The following is a 17,592-nucleotide window of genomic DNA, read 5'->3' as shown; positions in this document are numbered from 1 at the left end:
AAAACTTCCGTGGAGAAGCCACAGTGCCCTTTTTATTCATTCCTTGTCCTGCTCCTCCAGGACAAGACCTGGCCTGTTTCTGTTTCCGCTTCTGGTGGTTCTCTCAGAATCTCAGAAAAACACAGGCACTGCTTTTTCTTGGGCCCTTGACTTCCTACTATGCCAGCCGGGCCAGCTCATTGCCCCGGCACCTCAGCACTACTCCTGTTGCTCGGGGTGTCTGCCAGCCTTCAGACTCCTCCAGACTTCTGTCCCCTGCCCCTTCCGGCATCTGCCCAGGCTGCCTCGCTGGGCCTGTTCTGGAGGCTTCCCGACTCGTTTTGTGGGACGGCTGACCTGGGGTCAGGCTGTCCCTGGGATTCTGTAGACCTGGCGCAGGAGAGTGCTGAAGGACGACTCTCCTAGGCCTGGGCGTATGCTGCAGGCAGGAGAAGCAGGCTGGGGCCACCTTCACGTCATGAGGGCCCACCACGCTGGCCTCCACTCTGCAGTGGCTGAACCGGGGGAGCCTGGGGCCAGGGCAGGGATGGCCCCGCGGGCAGGGAACTGCATTGTGCTGATGGTGACTGTGGGCATGGCTGCTGCTGTCCGTGCTGCCACAGCTCCCACGCCCCACCTCTCCTGCACCTGTGTGCTCAGGCACAGTGCCCTGAGCTCTGTTATTTGGGGTCTCTGCCACGGGGTCAGGCCCACCCTAAGCACTGGTCAGGTGGTATCTGAGCGGGGCGGGTAGGGCAGCATGGAAAAGGCATGGAGCTGCTGTTACATCAGAGATTTGGTTTCTTAAGTTGAGTGATGGGCATGTGGAAATATTAGCATGTTGTTCTCTTTCTTTTCGTTTTCTTTTTTTGTTTTCTTCTTGAGACAGGGTCTCGCTCTGTCACCCAGGCTGGAGTGCTGGGATCACAGGTGCAGACCATCATGCCAGGCTAATTTTTAAAATCCTTTGTAGAAATGGGGTTTTGCTGTCTTGCCCAGGCCAGTCTGGAACTCCTGGGTTCAAGAAATCCTCCCATCTTGGCCTCTCAAAGTGCCGGGATTATAGGTGTGAGCCACCGCTCCCGGCCAGAATTGTTTCTCTCTCTGTGGCGCCCTCCTTGCTCCACTCGTCCTGCAGCAGTTGCTGAGGCTTGTTTGCATCCTGTCTCTATTGCATCCCCACCCTGCCCCACATGTCCTCTCTTCCCCTCAGTTTTGCTTCCATGGCCCCTGCAGGGATCAGGCAGCCAAGCCTTGGTCCCCACACACCACAGGAAGTAAAGCTGTACCTGTGTCCCATTCTCCCCAGGCCACGGCAGAGACAGCGCGTGTACCCCAAGTGCACATGGCTGACCACCCCTAAGAGCACCTGGCCCCGGTACAGCAAACCAGGTGAGGGTCTGCAGAGGATGCTGGGGGTGGGTCTGGGCACTGGCCCGCGCTGGGCACTGGGGGGCATTAGTGCCCCTTGAGCCGAGCCTCTTGCTCCAGGAGTACCTGTGCACACTGTGTGACTGTTGCCACACTGAGGGTTTGAGTGCTGGAGGCCTGGCCCAGGACCTCGACACAGAGCCTCCCAGGCACCGTCTTTGTGTGACTGTGTTTTCATGCAGGTTCTTCCTACCGTTCTGCCATCGACCTTTCCCTTATGGAAGCAGTCGAGTTCATTTTAAACTGCAGTATTTTGTATATTATTGCTAACTAATAAGTGCACGTGATTTTAAGATAAATTGCAGCAGTGAAGACAGGCATGGAGTGTTGGGTGCTTGGTGATGTGGTGCAGGGAAGTGTCAGGAGGGGCCAGGGCAGGGATGGCCTGTGGGAAGGGAGCTGTGCGGTGCCCTTGGCGATTGGCTTGGCTGCTGCCGTCAGTGCTGCCGCGGCTCCCATGCCTGCCTCTCCTGCGCCTGTGTCTGGGGGATGCCAGAGATTGCCTGTGTACACTCTGTAAGGACGCGTCTAAGAGCGAGGCCTGTGCTGTCCAAAGGTGGACGCTGCTGCTCACGGCCCCTTCCCTTCTAGCAGGAACCCCTGAGCACTGCAGACATGGGCTCCATGGCCATGTGTTCCTGCAGGACTCGGGCCTTGGGCAGGGCCATCAAGAAGGTATCACTGCAGGGGACCTATTCCATGGAGGCCCTGGGAGGCTGAGCTTTTCAGGTTTATAAGAAGAAACGGGGCCCCGCGCACCCAGTCAGACAGGGGGAGCAGAAAGAGAGTGGCCACACACTACAAAGCTCTGTGGCTTCAGAGGCCTGGTGCTGTGGCCAGCTGTGCCACCGCACTCCACCCCGCCCTTCCACGGCCACCCTGGACATTCACCTCAGTCAGACTTGGTCTGGGGACAGTGCTTGGCCTGGTCAGATCTGGTGACCTGTGACTATGTGTGTCCTTGTCCCTGACATTCCCTCCAGGCCAGTGGGGCTTGAGCTATATCTGAGTTCTAGGGGGAAACACATCTTGATAGGAAACTAAAGCAGACAGGATGCCGTCTCTGGTGTAGACCAGACTGCGGGTGTTCTGGGAAGGTGCCCGGACCTGGGTGATATGCGTGAGTACACACTCAGGTCAAGTTTGTTGATATCGCAGGGGACCTCGTCAAGAACATGAGAGTGAGGGCTGTGCTTGGAGCTGCCCACATGCCTGCTCCCGGCACACCCTCCCTGAGCACTCTCCCCTCCCAGGTCTGTCCATGCGGCTGCTGGAATCAAAAAAAGGCCTCTCCTTCTTTGCATTTGAGCACAGTGAGGAGTACCAGCAGGCTCAGCACAAGTTCCTGGTGGCCGTGGAGTCTATGGAGCCGAACAACATCGTGGTGCGTGGTCCTTGCAGCCCCCGACAGGAGCAGGGGCCGTGTAGCCACCACTGCCCTGGGCCTCTTGCTTTGCTTCCCTGGTGGTTGGGGGAGGTGTGCTAACTCCTGCCCTTCCCAACAGGAAGGGTGCCAGCCTCTGCAGGGTGATCTGGCCCCGTGACCAGAGGGAGATGTGTTCAGAGGCTCTAGGCAGAGTGAGCTCCATCCATCCTCAGAGAAGAGGCTGGAGCCCTGTGCTCTCAGCTGTTCTTGGAGACCGTGCAGTAGTGCCGTGTGACGCAGGCCGAGGACTCTGGGGCTCCTCACTGCTGCCCTTGCCTCCTGCAGCTCAGCACAGGGGAGCAGCTCAGATTCCCTACCCCTGGACAGCCCCCACACAGTCCCCGGCAGCCCCCTCGCAGCCCCCAGGCAGCCCCCTCGCAGCCCCCGGGCAGCCCCCACGCAGCTGCCCTACAGCCCCAGACAGCCCCCAGGCAGCCCTCTCACAACCGCCGGGCAGTCCATCCACCTGTCAGTGATGGAGTCCTCTCCTTACAAACCCCCAGGCTTGGTGCCCCAGGGTCGCGAGACCCTAACCAACCCCGTCTTCAGAACCAGAGGGAGCCCATCCTCACATTCTCTGGCCACCGTCACCCCGTCCATGCTGCCTCAAGGCTGTGGTCAGGGGCAGGATGCTTCTGAGAGCTGAGCGTCGTCTCCCCTGTGGGAAAAGCTGCTGCTTTCCATTCTTCTTTCTTGGGGCGTGGTGGGGAGTTAGGTGGCCCCGGCCTGGGCATGTCAGGTTTGAATTCTTGCTTTAAATCATATCATTGGTTCAGCTTAGCAATCGTAACTAGCCTGTTTTGAGTTAGGGGATGTTGTGAGTGTCGGCCCTGGTAATTCCCGTTTTGTTTTTGGAGTCGGAATCTTACTCTCTTGCCTAAGCTAGAGTGCATTGGCACAGTCTCGGCCCGAGTTCAAGCCGTTCTCCTGCCTCCCAAGTACCTGGGATTACAGGCACACGCCACCACACCCGGCTAATTTTTGTATTTTTATTAGAGACCAGGTTTGCCACATTGCCCAGGCTGGTCTCGAACTCTGGATCTCAAGTGATCCTCCTGCCTCGCCCTCCTGAAGTGCTGGGATTACAGGCGTGATCCACTGTGCCCAGCCTCCCCTGGTTTTAAATGCCTGAAAGAAAGGCGTGCCTGGTAGCTGGGGCCTTGCTGGGTGTCTGTCCCCAAGAGGGCTGCGTGTGCCTTTCCTCCAGGGCTGTCCTCCCTTCTGGTAGGTTCTGCTCCAGACGAGCCCTTATCACGTTGACTCGCTGCTGCAGCTCAGCGATGCCTGCCGCTTTCAAGAGGATCAGGAGATGGCTCGAGACCTTGTAGGTAAGGCAGAGCCCCCACCCGTCAGCTGTGGGAGCACCTCAGGCCATCAAGACAGATGCGGTGGTGTAAGATGACGGGGGCTGCCAGGATATCCACAACAGCTTTATTGAGATGCAACCCACATGGCACAGAACTTACCCATTGAAAGCTTTTGTTTGTTGTTGGTGTTTAATATACGCCTCAGCCTCCTGAGTAGCTGGGACTACAGGCAGCCGCCAACACGCCTGGCTAATTTTTTGTATTTTTAGTAGAGACGAGTTTCACCGTGTTCGCCAGGATGGTCTCCTGACCTCGTGAGCCGCCCGCCTTGGCCTCCCGAAGTGCTGGGATCACAGGCGTGAGCCACCGCGTCTGGCCCTCTGGCTTTTATTTACAATCAAGTTTGCAAGGTTCATCCTCATTGTAGCACGAACCAGAATGTTGTTCGTTTTTCCTCCACCGTGTGGACGGACCACGTTTTGTGTGTCCGTCATGAGTTGACAGCCACGTGGGCTGTTGTCAATAGTGGTGCTGATGTCAGTGTGCACACACAGCCTTCGCTGGACACGCCTGTGCTGCACACGTGGACACCTGGTTCTGTCAGGACATGGCGGCAGTTGTGCCTCATGGTGTTTAAGGTGTTTCCGTCTCAAGCTGACAAGTTCTGTGGTTGAAATAAATGCAGCCTGGCATCCAGGGTACCCAGGGTCCTATCTGCCCTCTGTGTCCAGGATTCTAGTTGCATGACCTTCCGTCCAGACCTTTTCTTGCTGTCCATCATCAGAGGAGGGGCCGTGGTTGCCGTGTGTGGCCATGACACCCTCCCCTGGCGTCCCTGTGCCTGCAGAGAGAGCGCTCTACAGCATGGAATGTGCCTTCCACCCCCTGTTCAGTCTCACCAGCGGGGCCTGCCGGCTGGATTACCGCAGACCCGAGAACAGGTGAGTGCAGCCGCCCTGGAGGGGACGCAGCTCCCCCTCCCTTCTCCTGCGAGTGAGGCTGGGGGAGGTGCAGCGGGCACCGCATGGCTGCCCTCCAGGGTGGACCAGGGCCCACAGGTCCAGAGTGACCCGCCTTCCTCTCTCTGGTCCCAAGGATGGAGGGATTGGATTGGCTCAGCCCAGGTTTACATTTGTCTGTGGACATGCCTGATGCCACTCTGGAGGTCAGAGTGGAGGTCTGCTGAGCCCAGGAGTTCAAGTGCAGCCTGGGCACCAAAGTGAGACCTCATCTCTTAAAAAATAAAAATAAAAATAAATGTTTGTGTTAGAAATGAGCCTGGCTGGGCACAGTGGTTCATGCCTGTAATCCCAGCACTCTGAGAGGCTGAGGTGGGAGGATTGTTTGAGCCCAGGTGTCAAGACCAGTCTGAGCACCATGGCAAGATGCAGTCTCTACAGAACATTTTTTTTTTTTTTTGAGATGGAGTCTCATTCTTTTGCCCCCACTGGAGTGCAGTGGCACGATTTCGGCTCACTACAAGCTCTGCCTCCCGAGGTCAAGCAATTTTCCTGCCTCAGCCTCCCGAGTAGCTGGTACTACAGGCACGTGCCACTACGCCCGGCTAATTTTTTGTATTTTTTAGTAGAGAGAGTTTCACCGTGTTAGCCAGGATAGTCTGGATCTCCTGACCTTGTGATCCACCTGCCTCGGCCTCCCAAAATGCTGGGATTACAGGTGTGAGCCACTGCGCCTGGCCACTACAGAACATTTTAAAAACTAGCTAGGCCTGGTGGCGCGTGCCTGTGGTCCCAGCTACTTGGGAGGTTGAGGCAAGAGTATTGCTCAAGCGAGCAGGAGGTTGAGGCTGCAGTGAGCCGAGATCGTGCCGGTGCACTCCAGCCTGGGCAACAGTGAGACCTTGTCTCTCCAAAAAAAAAAAAGGAAGTGAGACTGAGAAACCACATCTCCACAGTGGGCTCTGCAATTGCATTTCCTTCTGTGTCTGGCTGAGAAAACCCATCCCTGGCAAGTTTAGAAGCTTTGGAGGGCTTTGCAGGTTTGAGCTTAAATCAGTGAGGAGCTCAGAGTCAGCCTGACCCTTGCTCCCCTGTGCTGAGCGGCCACATGTGCAGGACTCTCTTCTTTCAGATACTTCTGCCCCTAAAGCCATCCCTCTGGCATCAGCCCTCAATGGTCAGACCTGGACTGGCTTCCGCCAGACCTTCCCGCAGCCTGTCCTGTGGGCCTTTTGTGGAGCAGACCAGCTTCTGTCCGCTGTCCTGCCTCTCCTGTGTGCAGCGCCCTGTTTCTCTGGCCACCCTGGGTTGTCTCCAGTATGGGATCTGCTCCTCCCCTCGGCCTTCCTGGCAAGCCAAGGTCCACTGACCCCTTCTGCACGGATTGTCTGCACTGTGTGCTGGGTCTGACTTTCCTCCACTGCTTTTCTTTATGTTAGTTTTGTCTCTTCCAATGAAATTCTTAGTTCTTTGAAGTAGATTATAAAATATTAATCTTTCCAGGCATGAAAGGGACAGTGGGCTGTTGATAGAAGTAGCAGCCCACCAGCATCCAAAAGTCACGGGCTCCATGTATCCAGCCTGAGTGCTGTTAGCCGCTGTTGAGACTGGAGGATAAATTAAGATCATAATTGTAACAGGAGATTTTAACTCTCTCCCTGTAAATGGTAATTAATAAAAATAAGATCAAAATTTCAAAGAAGTTTGATTTTCAGTATGCAAATTTGTGTATAACTCTGTAAAGGACAAGGAGAGCACATACCTCCTCTCCAGACATGGCTTTCTGTGTGCCGGGCAACTAGGAAATGCCAGCAGAACCCAGAGAGCAGAATGGGGGTGGAGCAGGTGGTGCTGGCTGGGGCACTTAGCAGAGGGTGGGGTGGAGCGGGTACTGACCAGGGCGCTGAGCGGACGGTAGGGTGGAGCGGGTACTGGCCGGGGCGCTGAGCTGTGGGGTGGAGCGGGTACTGGTCGGGGCGCTGAGCGGAGGGTGGGGTGGAGCGGGTGCTGGCCGCAGCGCTGTCCACAGGGCGTTCTTTGTGTCGCTGTAATTCATGCGGAACTATTTTGGATCTAGGAGCTTCTACTTGGCCCTCTACAAGCAGATGAGCTTCCTGGAGAAGCGAGGCTGCCCGCGCACGGCGCTGGAGTACTGCAAGCTCATTCTGAGGTGAGTGTCCGCTCAGGGCCAAGCCCGCCCGTGCTCCCTGTCCTGGCTGCAGGCCAGCCTGATGGTGCCCGTGTTCCCCTTTGCTCTGCTCTCTGCGCTGCCTCTGGAAGTCTGGAGCCGGACGAGGACCCCCTCTGCATGCTGCTGCTGATCGACCACCTGGCCTTGCGGGCCCGGAACTACGAGTACCTGATCCGCCTCTTCCAGGAGTGGGAGGTAGGTGTGAGTCTGGTGAGGTCCCGTGGAGGGATAGACATCTGCTTCTTCTATTTTCTTGGTTTGGTATCTGTGTGCTCACGGGACCGTGTGGGGATGAAGTGGTAATCGCCCTAGGGCAGAACCCCGTCCTCCTGCCTTGTTTGTCTCCCTTGCCGCCTCTAGGGAGTGGAGTCTGGTTTTCCTAGGGACAGTACAGCAGCCCTATGTCAGAATCCTCATACGTGTGTACACATGCACAAATGTGTCTGCAAGGACCGTGATGCTGGTAATGACGAAAAACTGGAAGACCCGAGCTCCTCGTGGGCAGTTCGGGAGGATGCAGCTGGGAGGCAGAGGAAGGGCTGGTTGTGTGGGGCTGGCACAGGGACCCTAGCATGTCCGCCCTGTTCCATGGGAAGAGTGTGAGTACAGCAGGAGAGACTTGAGCTCCGTCCCCCGTTGGAATGTTGGAATGATAATTTAGGTGTATTGGGTTAGATATACTATATTAAAGTTAATTTCACTAGTTTTCTCTTTACTGCAGCTCCTAGGACATTTAAATTGACACCTGGGCTGCCATTATGTTCCTACCGGTAGCGCTTCTGTGGACGGACACGCGGGGCTTTGTAATGCTGACCTGCAGTAGGGCCTGGGGCTGGGGAGAAGGCGGTGACAGCTCTGGACTCTCTCTCTTGCTGTGTTGAATGTTTTCATTGCACGTGTTCATGGATGATGAAAGGGGTACATTCTGATTTTTTAGCATTTGGCATAGTTGGCCAGGAAGTCTCACTCCCAGGAATATGGTTTATAGAAATTCCTGGAGCTCACAAAAATGTAGGTGCAGGGAAACCTCAGGGAGTCCCCCAAAATGGGTCTGCAGAAGAATGTTGATGATGGTGTTTAAGGTCACAAAACAGTCTGTGATCGCAGTTTGATAGAAAATGCAGTGAGTCACATGTCTATGATATGTAAGGCTGAGAAGGGCAAGAGAAACGCACGCGGGGTGGGCGGCTCCCGGAAACTCGCGCGCGGTGGGCTGTTCCCGGAAACTCGCGCGGGTGGGCTGTTCCCGGAAACTCGCGCGGGTGGGCTGTTCCCGGAAACTCTCGCGGGGTGGGCTGTTCCCGGAAACTCGCGCGCGGTGGGCTGTTCTCGTCTTTGTAAATTTTCCACGTTGAGAACATGGACTGCTGGGCTTCGAAGAGGACGCCTGCGGCAGGTGGGACTCTCACTCCCCACAGCCTCCTCCATCCCACGCAGTCTACTCAGGCCCTCCCACGTTCTCTGTCTCTTCTTCGCGGAAAGCCCCCCAGGTGGATATTTTCAGTTATCTTTATGCTGAGTGAGAAGAAGGCCCCTGTGTTGCCTGCTGAATATACCTGCTGGGGGTAGGGCCCATTGGTGGCGTCAGAGCGTCTGCAGACTGACACGTTTTGTCTTTGACTTAAGGCTCCACGCTGTTTCTTCATCCCCTGTAGGCTCATCGGAACCTGTCCCAGCTCCCGAATTTTGCCTTCTCCGTTTCACTGGCGTATTTCCTGCTGAGCCAGCAGACAGACCTCCCTGAGCACGAGCGGAGCTCTGCCAGGGAGAAGGCCTCTCTCTTGATACAGCAGGCGCTCACCATGTTCCCTGGAGGTGGGTGCCACGTCTCGCCTGGGGTACGGGTGTGTCCAGCCATGGGGGCTGCTTTTCCTGGTAGGGGAGGCCAGGTCCCAGTCCTTCCCCACACCTACAGAAATACGCATTTTCTGGTAGGGCCTGCAAACCTGCCCTACCAAACCTGAAAGATGATCGGCTCATCTCAGAACCCGCTGCATGCCACGCCAGGCACGAGGAGGTGGCAGGCATCCCGACCCCCGCGGGGCTTGTGTTCTAGAGCGCAGAGACAAAACTGGCTGGGTGGTGCTGGGCATTGGATTGTACCAGTGCTGGGGAGGAGAACAAAGCAGAGGAAGTTCTCAGCATTGCCCAGGCATGGCCGAGAGAGTTGTACTCAGTACCATGCTGGGATGCAGAACGGAGGCCTGTCCTGTCCACACAGACTCAACCTGCAGAGCCCCTGAACCCTGACTGCATCTGGGTAGCCTCAATCCACACACATGTGGACGGGCACAGTGAGGCTGCCACCTGGGCAGACCTTGGGGGCTGACCCTGCCTGACAGCATGTGAGAAATCCCTCTTTAAGACAGGGCTCCTCTGAGGGGCTGTCTCGGGGGGGGGGGGGTTCTTTGCATGCAGCTGGTACACACACACTGCGTGACCACTCATCATCTATTAGAACGTCTTGGAAGCATCAACCCGTCCCTGGTTCTGTGGGTTTCTAGGGCTCTGTCTGGGCCCCAAGGAGGCCCACAGCATTGGGTTGGGCAGCTTCTAGCACAAGCAGAAATGTGCCCACCAGAGGGGCCTGGCCAGGCCTCAGTCTGCTCACTGACCCCAAAAGCTTCATCTTCTGTGTCTAAGAAGCACCTTTGTCCTCCTGTGGGGCCCGCATGCAGCTGGCCATGTGCTGTGGTCCACCAGTGCAGCCGTATCTGGGAGCGGGGCTGGGAGGCCCTGTCCTACACGGCAGAGCTGTGCCGCTGTCTCACACGCTGTGGTGTCAGCTCCTCCCTCGAAGGCAGGCGGGCTCCCAAGAAGCCACTGCCACTTACCTCAGAGCACTGGAGATCACTGCAGGCATGGGGGTGGAACAGGCTCTGCCCTGGGGGCCCATTCCCCCACATGGCAGCCTCCGACCTCAACACAGCCCTGCAGTGCTGGCCCTTCCACTGGGCACAGGTGGCCTCTGCTCCCACCAGCCTGCCGTGGGGGCCGGTCTTTGAGATTAAAACATCCAACCCTGACCAAGTGCAGTGGCTCACGCTTGTAATCCCAGCACTTTGGGAGGTCGAGGTGGGCGGATCACCTGAGGTCAGGAGTTCAAGATCAGCCTGGTCAAAAATCTCTACTAAAAATACAAAAATTAGCCAGGCGTGGTGGCAGGCGCCTGTAATCCCGGCACTTTGGGAAGCTGAGGTGGGCAGATCACCTGAAGTCAGGAGTTTGAGACCAGCCTGGTCAAAATGGTGAAACCCAGTTTCTACTAAAAATACAAAAATTAACGGCGCGGTGGCGGGCGCGTGTAATCCTAGCTACTCGGGAGGCTGAGACAGGAGAGTCACTTGAGCCTGGGAGGTGGAGGTTGTAGTGAGCTGAGATCGCGCCACTGCACTCCAGCCTGGGCGACAGAGTGAGACCCTGTCTCAGAAGGAAAGAAAAACAACCCCACGTGTGTGGAGGGTGGTGGGTGAATCTTCCCTTGGATGCAGATGGGGACGCTGGGAGGCTCCTTGGGGCTGGTGTGAAGGAGACCCCAGCCTCAGACCCTGGGCACGCCAGCAGCAGCAACTCAGAATGCCACCCAGAAGCAAGCTGCTGGCCCTGCAGACTCTTCCACCTTAGAACAGCTGTGTCTGTGACAAGGACCTCACTGTGTCCGTTACCACTTTGGGGGCTGGGAGTGGCCGGGTTTGTACTGAGGGCCCCCACAGAGCCTCCACTTCCCCTGCAGTCCTCCTGCCTCTGCTCGAGTCCTGCAGCGTGCGGCCCGACATCACGGTTTCCAGTCACAGCTTCTTTGGACCCAATGCCGAAATAAGGTGAAGAGCGGCTGGCGGGGCTCATCTGTGGGTGGGTGCCTGTGGGTTCGGAGTCTGGGAGCTGTTTTCACTCATCCCGAGAGGCCGTGGGGGACCTGCTCCCGGCAGCAGGAGGGGCTGTGGTGGTGGCCTCAGGGACTATCATTTGACATGGGAGGGCTCAGGAGCCCCCTTCTCTGTGGGAAAGCCCAGGTGGGATAGGTGAGCAGCCTCCAGCTTAAAACCGAGGCTCGTAAAGAGGTGCCGAGCGCGGTGACACATGCCTGTAATCAGCTTTTTGGGAGGCCGAGGTGGGAGGTTGGCTTGTGCCTAGGAGGGCAAAGCTGCAGTGAGCTGTTTGTGCTCCTGCACTCCAGCCTGGGTGACAGCGAGACCCTGTCTCAAAAAACACACAAATGAAGAGGGAACAAACACAAGAGAAAATGCACGCCGCGGGGTCGTCCCCCGGCCCTCGGGAGCCGGTGCGGACCTCCAGGGCTCGCCCTGTGTGCGCACAGATTGACCCACCCTGGTTGTATTTTCACATTTCTGTGAAGTCGGTCGTGCTTCCTAAAGAACACAAACAGTGCCCAGCAGGCTCGTGGCACATACCTGTGTGCCCCAGCCCCACGCCCTCGGGCCAGCAGCCCAGGGGCCCCCTTCCACTCGAGGCTACAGGGCACTCCCTGGACCACCCCTCTGCCCAACCCTGGGAACTCTGCTGGCCTCGAGGCAGGCCCTGGCCTAAAGAGGGTTTTGCTCGTGGCCCTTGCTCTCCCACAGCCAGCCCCCTGCCCTGAGCCAGCTGGTGAGCCTGTACCTCGGGAGGTCACATTTTCTCTGGAAAGAGCCTGCCACCATGAGCTGGCTGGAGGAGAACGTCCATGCGGTTCTGCAGACTGTGGACGCCGGGGACCCTGCCGTGGAAGCCTGTGAGAACCGGTGAGCTAGGGGTTTGCACAAGGCCTGCCACGCCCCCTCCTCAGGGACCCTCATCCCGGACACGGGGACCTCGGATTCGGGAGGCGAGGGGCTGTGAGCAGCTTGGCCTCCGCTGCTGTGGGGCCTGTGTGGAGCCTACGAGATGGAACACAGCCCTTGGCCTGTCCCAGAGGCTTCCTGGGAGGCAACTGTGGTCATTACAGAGTCCCGAGCTGCTATTCCCAGGTGACTAGGGCTGGAGTGGTAGCTTCTGGTCGTGCAGTGTTTCCACATGAGCTGAGGTGATGACGAGTCTGTCACACCAGCATCTTGGGGGTAAACTGGTGGAGATGAGAGAGTCACCTGTGTGTGAACATTTTGGAGGCTCGTGCCCTGATGCATCTGCATCTGACAGGCAGCCCCTGACCTGTTCTTGTCTCGTTCGCCTGTGGCCCCCGTGCTAGTTTGAGCGTCAGCACCGTGGCTCTGCGCACGGTGTGGCCAGGCTCGGTGAGGACCGCGTGGGAGTGGCACCCATTTGCATCTCCACAGTGAAGTCTGTGTGCTGCAGACGTGAGGCTGTGCCCGGAGGGGCCCAAGAGGTGCTGGTGCCCCCAGCCCCTGGCAGTCGTGGGTCCTGTCCACGTGTCTGCTTCCTCACTGGACCGGACATTTCTCGTGGACGGAGCGTTTTGTTCCCTGTGCTGCTGTCCGAGAGCGACCTCCAGCGGGGCCCAGTGTCTGCCTGTCGCCACGGCAGGGACACGCCGAGGTGTCCTTTCATGTAGTTGAACTCAGTGAATTCCCCCCGGAAGCCACTGGCCACGGCTCCCATCGTTCTTGTTCTTTGGATGAAGAGGCTGAGTCACAGGCCCTGCGGCTGGGATTGGCCCCTAGAGGTTCCCTAACCACAGGCCAGGACCAGCTGTGCTGCCTCTGCTTGAGAGTAAAATGGTAAAACGTGCAGTTTTCGGAGCCACCAGAGATGCAGCGAGATGCCCAGTGCTGGGTGGGGGTGGGGGCCCTGGTGCTGTGGTTGTTACCATTTCATTTGCCGTGCTTTATCTACTGTGCCGTGTTTCTTCCCGGCCTTAGGCGGAAGGTGCTCTACCAGCGTGCACCCAGGAATATCCACCGTCATGTGATCCTCTCTGAGATCAAGGAGGCCGTTGCTGCCCTGCCCCCGGTAAGGGAGAAAGGCTGAAATGGGAGCTTTGTGTAAGCCGGTCACATGAACGTCGCTTCTGCTCCGGGCGGTCCACGTGCAGACGTGCGTGGTGCGGGCTCCCTCAGCAGCCCAGCTCTTGCCACGGCAGGGGTAGGGGCTAGCGCAGAGGGCTCCTCCTTTCCTGGCAGCCAGGGTTCGGGTGCTTGTTGTTTTGAGAGAGAAATCCTTTGGGGCTCAGAGCACGAGCTGAGTAGTCACCTTGGTGAGCTGCTCCGTCCATGGTCTTCTGAGTGCTTGGTGCAGCTGCTGGGGTGTAGTCCTGCTCTGACACCTCCCGTGCTGGAGGTGCTGTTTCTATCTCAAAACCTAAGGATTTTGTACTGTTGTTAAGGGGTGAGATAGAACGAGTGAGAAAACCAGCAAGTCAGAGGGTCGCAGGACCACGAAGCGTCCATTGGGGACAGCTTAGTGCCTCCTGGTTTAACTTCGGCTGCTCTGCGGGCCCTTATGACCGGCATGGCTGGCTTTGTCCGGGCCTATGAGCTTCTGACTCCTCTTAGTTGAGTGGTAGCACGTGGCACTGTGCGTGGGGGCTGAGGGGCGAGGCAGCGAGTGCACCAGGAGCTCTGTGCAACCCGCGGGCGGCTCAGGGTCCCCGTAGCCTGCATTTGCTGAAGTGAGAGCTTCTGACACGTGGTGAAGATCTTGGCAGGCGTGAGCGGCACGTGACCCCCTTCCTTCCCCACCACATACTCCGGTGTGCAGGGCAGACGCCTCGCAGGTTCACCTCGACTCCCGTGAGTGTCCTGGTGGCAGAAGGACTGTCCCACCCTCACCCAAAGCTCGTTGGTACAAACAGCACAGCCGTTTCTGTCAGACTCTGTGGCTATCTCTCAGCAGATGCATCCAGTCCACGCTGGAGTCGACTGAAGGACTCTGCTGGGAGAGGCAGAGGCCCCCCGGCAGCATGCGTAGCATCTTCGTTTTGTGTCCCTTTCTGAAGGACGTGACCACGCAGTCTGTGATGGGGTTTGACCCTCTGCCTCCTTCGGACACAATCTACTCCTACGTCAGGCCAGAGAGGTACCTCCCTCCTCCCAGTTCGCACCTTCCAGCTCCCACCTCCCATCTCCTTTCTTCCACCTCCCTCCTCCCACCTCCCTTCTCCTTCCTCTCACCTCTCCTCCACCTCCCTCCTCCCTCCTCTCACCTTCCAGCTCCCACCTCCTTCCTTCCACCTCCCTCCTCCCACCTCTCACCTTGCTCCTCCTTCCTCCCACCTCCCCTCCCACCTCCCACCTCCCTCCTCCTACCTCCCAGCTCCCACCTCGCTGCTCCCAGCTCCCAGCTCTCTTCTGCAGCTCTGAGGTCAGGGCTTCAGGGCTCACAGGGACTGGCTGCCTCCTTCGGACCCAGATGCTAGGAGATGGGTGCAGTGTTCAGTGGGTCTTTCCCCTCACAGGAAGGGAGAGGAACAGTGTTATTTGGGAGTCACAGCTCTGCGTTTGCAGGCTGCGTTCCTTCCCGTCTCCATCAAACGCACGGGTGCTTGCGGGTCAGCCTCTGTGAGGTGCGAATGACACAGTGGAAGGAAGCAGGTGTGCAGTGATGTGGGGAAAACACATTAACTTTAGAATCTAGACATAAACATAAAATCAAAACTGCACCAGCCTGGCCAACATGGCGAAACCCTGTCTCAACTAAAAATACAAATATTAGGGCCGGGCGCGGTGGCTCACACCTGTAATCCCAGCACTTTGGGAGGCCGAGGCGGGTGGATCACCTGAGGTCGGGAGTTCAAGACCAGCCTGACCAACATGGAGAAACTCCATCTCTACTAAAAATGCAAAAATTAGCAAGGTGTGGTGGCGCATGCCTGTAATCCCAGCTACTCGAGAGGCTGAGGCAGGAGAATCGCTTGAACCCAGGAGGCGGAGGTTGCAGTGAGCTGAGATTGCACCATTGCACTCCAGCCTGGGCAAAAAGAGCAAAACTCCATCTCAAAAAAAAAAAAAAAAAATTAGCCGTCCGGGTGCGGTGACTCACACCTGTAATCCTGTAATTCCAGCAGTTTGGGAGGCCAAGGTGGGCGAATCACAAAGTCAAGAGATCGAGACTGTCCTGGCCAATGTGGTGAAAACCCATCTCTACTAAAATACAAAAAATGTAGCCGGGCTTGGTGGCAGGTTCCTATAGTCCCAGCTACTCGGGAGGCTGAGGCAGGAGAATTGTTTGAACCTGGGAGGCGGAGCTTGCAGTGAGCCGAGATCACGCCCCGGCACTCCAGCCTGGAGACAGTGACTCCATCTCAAAAAAAAAAAACACTCCAGTAAGGTCTTTGGAGGAAGGAGGGGTGGGTGTGCCGAGATGCAGAGGATGACCGTGCCCTCACCAGGCTCAGGGGACGTGTTCCACAGCAGAGTCACTATGTGCCAAGGCCCTGTGCCAGGAGCAGAGCACACAGCACGTTGAGAGAACAAAAGCAGGCCCCATGACCAGGCCGGGAGAGCAGGGCTTCGGGGCAAGAGGGCCAGGGAGCGGGTCCAAGCCGACTCCCAGGCCGCCGGTATGTCTGGCTTTCAGAATCTGGGTCATTGAAAGGCTTTTTGCCTTTCCTTCTGGGCTTGAAACTACTTGCCTTACCTAGGCCCCATCACCCACACAGTGGTCTTCGTGAATTATTCCTGCCGGTAGGTGTGGTAGCATTGAGGAATTACAGTTCTTTGCTGCCTCCCTCCCCGTGGGCCCCAGGCTTTCGCCCTCCCTAGAGCTCGTTAGGCCTGGGCTGCTCAGCGTCTTGTAGAGCCCTTTGCGCCAGGAGAGTCTCCACTTAACACCGGCCCTGGACACTTCTGCCTTTGCATAAGGAGTGTGTGCTCGCAAAGCTTCGGTGCTGAAGGAGACTTTGAAACTGCAGCTTTTCTGAAAAGCAAGGCACCTGTGCGGCGGCCGATGGTGGCTGTGGGAGCCTCGCTGTGGACCCCGTGCCTGCCTTAGCCGCGTTGGTCTCCCTCATCCTGTTCCTGCTGGCCCCAGCTCCACCCTCAGCAGATAAGGAAGCCTCACTGCCCACCCGGGGCCCTGATCTCCGCTTTGTAGGACTCCAGGGCCTGTGCTCAGCTGCTGCTGCTCTGCCCCCTGGTGGGCCCCTCCGTGTCCCTGCGAGGAGGCAGCTGGCAGGCAGCCCCGAGAGCTGGGTTGGGTCCCACAAGTCTCAGTTGTGTCATTTCCGACGTTTCTTGACTTTCTCTTTCAGGCTGAGTCCCGTCAGCCACGGAAACACGATTGCACTCTTCTTTAGGTCACTGTTGCCAAACTATACCGTGGAGGTAGGTTGAGCTCGTTCCAGCCCTGCCTCCCAGTGGGCTCGGGCATATCCATGCCAGTGCGAATGTCTGGAGCCCTCCTTGAACCAGGACTGTGCCAGTTGGCACAGGGAGCAGGGAAGGACCAAGGCTGCATTGTGCCAGCGGGGTGCCCATTCTGCCGGGGGAATTGGGACCTGCCCAGATGGTAGCACATGCAGGGCCCGTGAGTCAGCCCGGCTTGACCCCACTCTCTGGGCCCGGCTTGGCTAGATGCGACGTTTGGTTTTCAGAGCTTCCTCTCCTCACAGAGACCTGGGGAGGGTTCAGGGCCCGGTGCTAGGCTCCACAACGCCTTCCTGCTTGGGCCCTGGGCCCCTAGTCCCAGCACAGACAGCCCCCTGTTCAGACATGTCCCATTGCTGCAGGGGGAGAGGCCCGAGGAAGGAGTGGCTGGGGGTCTGAACCGCAACCAGGGCCTGAACAGGCTGATGCTGGCTGTGCGCGACATGATGGCCAACTTCCACCTGAACGACCTAGAGGCACCGCCCGAGGACGACGCGGACGGGGAAGGGGAGTGGGACTGAGCGTCTGCAGAGGTGCCTGAAAGCTGTAATGATGTTGCTGATTTCTGTGCTGGTCGGAATCCGTCAGTTCCCTGAAGTAGAGATGCTGACTGTATCGCTGACCTGGTCCGCTGTTTCTCCTATAAATGTAAATGGGTCACGCTCTGCTGTCCGCACGTTCCTCTTTCCCAGGCACTGAGCGCCGTCCCGTGCCCTCGGATTCGAATCGCACTCAGTCCAGTCTCCTCTCAGTGGCCTGTGGGCGAGGTGGGGCCCAGACCACGTGCTCCCTGAATCTGGGTACAGGTGGAGGAGGAGTCCCACAGGGTCTTCAGTGCCGGTCCCTGCTGAATGCTGAGGCCCTGGGTGCACGTCCTCCTTGAACTGGCTCTGGAGTTTGTTGACAGAGCTGCCTTCCTTGTTGGGAGAGGGTTTCGTGGCGGGGCTGGAGCAGAGAGGCCTCTGTGTGGCAGCTGCCTTCAGCCATCTTCCTCCAAGCAGGCGGGGCCGCCGTGTTGGGGTGCTGTGGCTGGAGGCCT

General features: G+C 57.7%; 1 protein-coding gene across 1 annotated transcript in view; it reads left to right on the top strand.

Moving 5' to 3' along the window:
- TCF25 (transcription factor 25 (basic helix-loop-helix)) overlaps positions 1-17,219 on the top strand; it is a 36,344-nt gene extending 19,125 nt beyond the window's left edge. Inside the window, exons 6-18 of the mRNA XM_011927974.1 lie at positions 1,289-1,371; positions 2,664-2,794; positions 4,065-4,164; positions 4,991-5,084; positions 7,180-7,272; positions 7,383-7,488; positions 8,949-9,108; positions 11,027-11,114; positions 11,877-12,035; positions 13,110-13,200; positions 14,186-14,265; positions 16,439-16,511; positions 16,916-17,219. Coding sequence (XP_011783364.1) covers positions 1,289-1,371; positions 2,664-2,794; positions 4,065-4,164; positions 4,991-5,084; positions 7,180-7,272; positions 7,383-7,488; positions 8,949-9,108; positions 11,027-11,114; positions 11,877-12,035; positions 13,110-13,200; positions 14,186-14,265; positions 16,439-16,511; positions 16,916-17,074 — 1,417 coding nt within the window. The 3' untranslated portion in view covers positions 17,075-17,219. The remainder of the gene's footprint in view (positions 1-1,288; positions 1,372-2,663; positions 2,795-4,064; positions 4,165-4,990; positions 5,085-7,179; positions 7,273-7,382; positions 7,489-8,948; positions 9,109-11,026; positions 11,115-11,876; positions 12,036-13,109; positions 13,201-14,185; positions 14,266-16,438; positions 16,512-16,915) is intronic.
- The last annotated feature ends 373 nt before the right edge of the window (positions 17,220-17,592 follow it).

Source organism: Colobus angolensis, unplaced genomic scaffold, assembly GCF_000951035.1.
Source record: "Colobus angolensis palliatus isolate OR3802 unplaced genomic scaffold, Cang.pa_1.0 Scaffold76, whole genome shotgun sequence".
Classification (NCBI taxonomy): Eukaryota; Metazoa; Chordata; class Mammalia; order Primates; family Cercopithecidae; genus Colobus; species Colobus angolensis.
The sequence above is the reverse complement of the archived record's forward strand: the minus strand, read 5'-3'. Positions and strand labels throughout refer to the sequence as shown.